This window comes from Carlito syrichta, unplaced genomic scaffold, assembly GCF_000164805.1.
Source record: "Carlito syrichta isolate Samal-C Ts95f unplaced genomic scaffold, Tarsius_syrichta-2.0.1 Scaffold311911, whole genome shotgun sequence".
NCBI classification, from domain to species: domain Eukaryota; kingdom Metazoa; phylum Chordata; class Mammalia; order Primates; family Tarsiidae; genus Carlito; species Carlito syrichta.
Window position 1 is genome coordinate 962,418 of NW_007256007.1, and position 6,000 is coordinate 968,417.

Genomic DNA, 6,000 nt, shown 5'->3' on the forward strand with positions numbered 1-6,000 from the left:
AGTCATCTCCTCTGTACATCAGGACTCTGACCTGGCACCTTCCTGATCTTCATTAAGAGCTGTGAGGATGCCAAGAGGCACACTTGGTGCACAGGGCTTTGTGAACCACATATGCCAAGGAAAGGCTACTATTACTCTCATTATACCTGGAATATCTGAGGTTTTTACACTTTGAATCAAAAACTATGTGTGAAAAAACTTCAGTGAAATTAAAATGTTCCTAAATAAACGAATTAAGGGCAGATTAAGTCTATCACTGATGCCCATTTGGCCAGCAACAGCAGCAATGCAGCGATATAACAGTAGGTGGTGCTAGATGCCACAGCTTTCAATCGAATCCGGGTTTCTCCTGATCCTGTCTCCCTCCTCTTTCACTTGATTGAAATGGAAATTGGCTGCCAGCATCATCGAGCCCCCATCAGCCCTGGGACTGAGCTGGCATGACAGCAGCTAATGTGTTATCCACCTAGTTAAAAAATTAATCAAATATACTAATCTTATAAGCTCTTCTGAAAGACTAAGTATGAGGGCCCAGCAGTCCAGCTGTCAGGCAATGGGAATCTGTATGATGGGCTGGGGGTTTCAAAGTCTTGGAGAGGCTTCAGGAAACAGGAGCTCCAGGGTGTGACAACCATGATCTGTATCGCGAACTTTGTCCATGGCATGTTTGGAAATGTGCTAGGCTCGAGATGGCCAATGGGCTCCAACCTAAGTGCCAGCTTCAATCTACCTATGAGCAGTCATGCTGTCTGGACAGCCCTGCCATCCAGGCTCATCAGAAGAGATGTCTGTGATTGATTAGCAATGCCTGTCATGAACCCAGGGACGGACAGCAGCATGAGTGACACACAATTGCCATTCCTGTGTGAAATCTTTCCCTGCCTTCTCTCATTGAATCCTCACCACCGCCCCAAAAGTTGAGTGGTGTGGTTTTTATTATCTGTTCTTTTTGACTGAGCGATCCAAGACGCAGAGAAGTTAAATAACTTGTCTGAGGTCACCTAGCTAAGTGACAGCTAGGATCAGAAGTTCAGCCGGTCCAGCTGACTGCAGGGCCCCCCTGTTGCTTTATTACACCATAATTTTCTTGGAAATGAAAAAAGTTGTCTGGCAATTTATCCCGGAGAGATGAAACTAGGAGTGATCCAAGAAAGTCTCCATTCACACTGTCAATGTGCTGGTGGGAGGAGTGTGTGTTGGGGTTAAGTTCCTGTGTGGCCTCCATCTGCTTTCTCTCTCCCTGGAAGAAGATGAAGTTGCTGCCTCTGCGACAATCAAGTGAGCCCCCAACGGTCTGAAGAAAGCCAGTCTCCCATTGGCTAATAACCTGTAACCTCATTTTTTTAAACATAAGCAGAAACAGAACTGAGCTTAAGCCGCTGGTGAAAGAGGAAAGGGAGACATGCAGAACAGCTAGTTGGGGCTCCCCCCTTGGGCTGAGCCTTCTTGTGACTTCGGCACTGCTGGGAATCTGCATCCTGTGAGGCTGTCCCTAGGAGGCCATCGAATAGCAATTTACATGGACCACATTCCAAGGCTCAGTGAGGGAGAGAGCAACTCACATATTTCTCAAGTACCTCATGAGTTAGAAACCAGCTGGGGGTATGATGCTGGACAAGGCACCATCCTTTTCTGCAAAGAGTTCGCGGTCTAGTGGGAGAGACAGGTGTCAAATAGGCACCTTAACTGCCATGTGGTGAAGGGCAGGCACCAAGCACAGCTTGGGACCCGGAAGGGTTACTGGCAGGGATTCAGACCGGACTGAACACAGAAAGTGGAGGGAAAGATGTGTTGGGCTCGGAACATGATACTCTGAAGTATGGCGCCTTGGTATGCAGAATACTTTGAAATGAAGGAGGTGGGAAGGCCTTGGTAGCAAGGACCTTCTTCCACTCTCCTTTCTCCCTCTCCCTTTTCTCTGTCAAGCAGGTCATAGAAACGTGAACGCCTTTCCCCCAAAGGAAGCCATAAAAGGGCTACTCTGTAACCTCCTCCCTTCTCCCAGTAAGGTCCTTATGTGACAGCTGTCCTGCTACATACCTGGGGGGAAGGAAGGTCTCACAGAGACACAGAAAAGAATCTGGACAGAATTCATCCCCCAGTTTATTACCATTAAATCCCACCCCTCTACAACTATTCACTTCTCTTATTAGACTTAGCATAAAAATACAGTTTCCCCTGGTTCTTTATTTCTGAAGGCTCCTACGCCATGTAAAACTTTGGTTAAAAAATAAATTTGTTTTGCTTTCCCTCTGTTAATCTGTCTTTTGTTATAGGAGAGTCCAGCCATGATCCTTCCAATGGGCGAGGTGAAGGTATTACATCTCTTCCCTACAGATGTTTCAGACTGAAGGAACCACAAGGAGCTTGAATGGTCAGAATGCAGGGTACGATGTGTGTCTGTGAGTAGGTGGGGTGATGAAGGTTCTCCTGATGTCCCTGAAGCTGGTACTTCTGCTGAGAAGCCACGAGAAGCCATTTTAGCAAAATTAGCTCAGCCTTGAGTTTTATTTCACTTCACTTTTTGTTAATTTAGTTTTCTTTTGAGTAAGCTGTATCAAAAGGTTTAAAATAAAGGTTTAAAAAGTATGTAATTAAAATGTGTTACTTCCACTTTGTCCTCAAAAGTATTCATTTACCTCCCTGGAGATGACTAGTGTTATCAAACTTTGGTGTGTCCCTTCAGATAAATTTTATATAAGCAAACACACACACACATTCATATATACATACACATTCTTTCCAATCACAAGCATCCCCTTTTCACACAAGTGTGCAAATGGCAGTCTTTTGTATTCTGACTTCCCCTTGCCCTATGTCTAGGAGAGTGTCAGAGGACTGAGAGAACATATCAAGCAAGATGACACCAATCTCCAGAGTCTTTGGGGATCTGGGAGCGAAAGTGGTGACAGAGACACCATCGTCAATGAATAGATTGGAGCTCAGGGGAGAGGACGGAAGTGGAAGATAAGATAAGAGGTATTGAATTAACAGTCAGAGAGGGAGATGGGGAGGGGGAAGAGAAGGAAAGACAAAGGGAGACAGACAGAGACAGAGAGACAGAGAGAGACAGAGAGAGACAGAAGGAGAGAGAAAAGGAAGAGAAGATAAAGATTGAAACAAGGGGAACAAAGAGTCTCCAGAAGACACAGAAAAGTCTGTTTCTGAAAATAAAGTTTTATTGGCACACAAGCATCACCCACTCTTTTAATACTGTCTATGGATGCTCTTGTATCACAAGGGCAGAGTTGACTAGTCGGAACAGAGGCTGTGTGGCCTGCAAAGGCTAAAATGATTACTGTCTGACTATGAAAAACTTTGCTAAGCCCTGGATTAGAATAATGAAGCATGCTTCATGGACAAATTTTTAACCATAGACTCTTTCAAGGACAAACAAAAATACCACCCCCAAATAAACAAGAGCAGTGATTACAAACCTCCTCCCATCAATGTGCCAATGGTGCAAATGTGCCTGAGGTCTTTCCTGTAATTCTTGCTATTTTTCTTTCAATCATGTTTGAGATGATTGAACAGCTGAGAATCACAGAAGTCAGGACTGGAGAATGGCAGCCCATTACCTGGCTCCCATGTGCATAAAACCTACAGGCATAGAGACCTTTAGAAATTTTTTTTATTATAAAGAAAATGGATATATTAGATGAAATCTCAGCCTTCTGTATTTACAAAACCCCAAATCATCTATCTTTTCGCATTTCCGAATTATCTGTTGGCATGAGGGCTGGATCACATTTTGGGGATAATGTTGTCATTCACTAAGGGCTACTGCGGACAGGCTGGTGCAGTGCCTTCTCTTCCACACTGCAAGGTGGGCCTTCAGGAGATACCTAGGCAACTTCCCAAGGTGTCACTGAGGTTCTTTTTGGTTGTCACAACACGGTGGGGGGAGAGGGTTACATTTAATGATGTCAGTGATGCCACTAAACATCTTACTGTGTACAGGACAATCCTTCTTTCCTCACAAAACTGTATCCGGCCCACATTGTCAAGAGTGCTGAGACTGAGTTCTTGTGGAAGACAAGTGCTGGGTTTTTGTCTCTGCTGAAGATCTAGAGCATCTGGGACCTAGCCTGTTGATGACTAGGATCTAGGTCTTGCTTTTCCCACACCAGCATGTGATGGGCAGCCTCTAGGATGTCCCCAGTGATACCCATCTCCTGGTATTAATGTCCTTGAGTAATCCCCTCTCCTGGAGGGTGGGCTAGACCCAGTAACTCACTTCTAGTGAATAGAATATGGCAGAAATGATACAATGTCATTTTTGAGATTGGTTGCAGATTAATTATGGTTTCTGCCTTGAAAGTGAAACCAGTCCCTCCCCATTCCCTGTAAGTCTTGAGATAACTGTAGCCTCAAGAGAGACCTGAGCCACGGCCCCTCAGCTAAACCATGCCTGAATTCTCAACCCACAGAAACTATAAAATAATCAGTGTTTGTTGTTTTAAGCTAATCAGTTTTGGGGTAATTAGTTTCACAGGAATATATAACTAAAATATAACCATAGAGGAATAATCTCTCTGCAGGAAACAATTGGTGATTTGGATTACATAAACTCATTTCATTTTTGTTTAGGGTCTAGGCACAAAATCAACAGAACTTCTTTGACCATATCAGTCTCACCTATTGGCAAGGAAAATGTGTTGGTCCATTTTCAGGGTGTGAATTGGCCTGGATTTGGCTTGAATGCAAACAAGATCACTCTCTAACCGAGCCACTACAGGAGACAGTAGGTGGTAGTATTGGAAAGATTAGGATTAGAGAGACTTGGGTTCAGATTCCAGCTCTGTCATTTGCTGTTACTTTGGGCAAGAGCCACAAGGAAGACATATTCTTAATGCCCATTTTACAGATTCACCAAGGCATGTAGGGCCAGAGTCTGGCAAAGAGACCTAATGGTGATCATTAAGTAACAAAGTACTGAGCTGTTTGCAAGGTAAGCAAGTAGAAGAACAATCTGTGACTTTCTGAATTGGTATATATGCATGTATGTGTATTTGGATAGATGCTACATCATCTTATAATTTTAATTTTCCCGATGCACTTGGCCGTCTGGCTTCTAGTGTTGTCATATTCCACTTCTAGTGTGGTCAATGCCCCACCTGGATGGGATATTCATGCCAAGAGCAGTTAGAAATCTCCCTCTGTGGTCCCAGAGGTCCCCATGGTGTTCTGTGCTAGTCCCCACTGGTGTTGGGATGACCAGTCTGGACCCTCTCACAACAAGATGATGTTTGTTCCTGGTTGTGCTCAAAGGGATATTTACAGTCAGTGTGTTCTGGACATTGAGTGCGGCAAAGACTTGCTGTTGATGTAAGAGCTTCACAAACATGAAGCCAAACTGCAATGCTGAGTGAGGTCTCTCACCATCTCTCAGTGCCTGGAAGAAGTACATGGTCCCTAGCATGTCACATCCTCTAGTACTCTGGCTTCTGCCTGAGGATCACTGGGGTTGACAAGTAGACCAAGGTTTGAGCACCAAGACTTGGCTTATATTCTTGAAGTAAAAAAAACAAAAAACCACCAAGCAGCTCCAATTTAAAGTCTTTTTTTGTGGTTATATTCAGCTTACCTTTATATTATGCTTTGTAGTCATATTGTAAACATTTTGTTGAAAGTCACTAAATTCAGCAGCTATTCTTACATTGCAAATTGTGTTTTCTCTCTCTCCTCCTCTGAATTCTAGCCTTGTAATGTGTGTAGGGAGTGTGACCTTGTCACATCATGTCTTTGGTCTTGGGCACCATGCCAAACAAAGAGTGGTTTCTTGGCAGTTATTTGTTGAGTAAGTGAATGAATGGGTAAAAGTAATACTAACATTTGTTGGTTGTTCAGCTTTTAGACTCAACCCAGAGTCAAAGATTGGAAAACTGAATTACAAATACAGAATGTGAATGCCATCAATCTTGATGATGTAAACGTAGTAGTAAAAGACACAAGGCGAGCTGACAGAGAACTTATCTCTTCTACAAAGCAAGGAGTCAA

At 43.7% G+C, this 6,000-nt stretch overlaps 1 protein-coding gene across 1 annotated transcript in view; it reads right to left on the reverse strand.

The window, feature by feature from the left end:
- The window catches only part of CCDC60 (coiled-coil domain containing 60), a 114,113-nt gene extending 108,703 nt beyond the window's left edge, over positions 1-5,410 (reverse strand). The window contains exon 1 of the mRNA XM_008069309.1: positions 5,282-5,410. Within this exon, the coding sequence (XP_008067500.1) occupies positions 5,282-5,410 (129 nt within the window). The remainder of the gene's footprint in view (positions 1-5,281) is intronic.
- Positions 5,411-6,000: the final 590 nt, after the last annotated feature.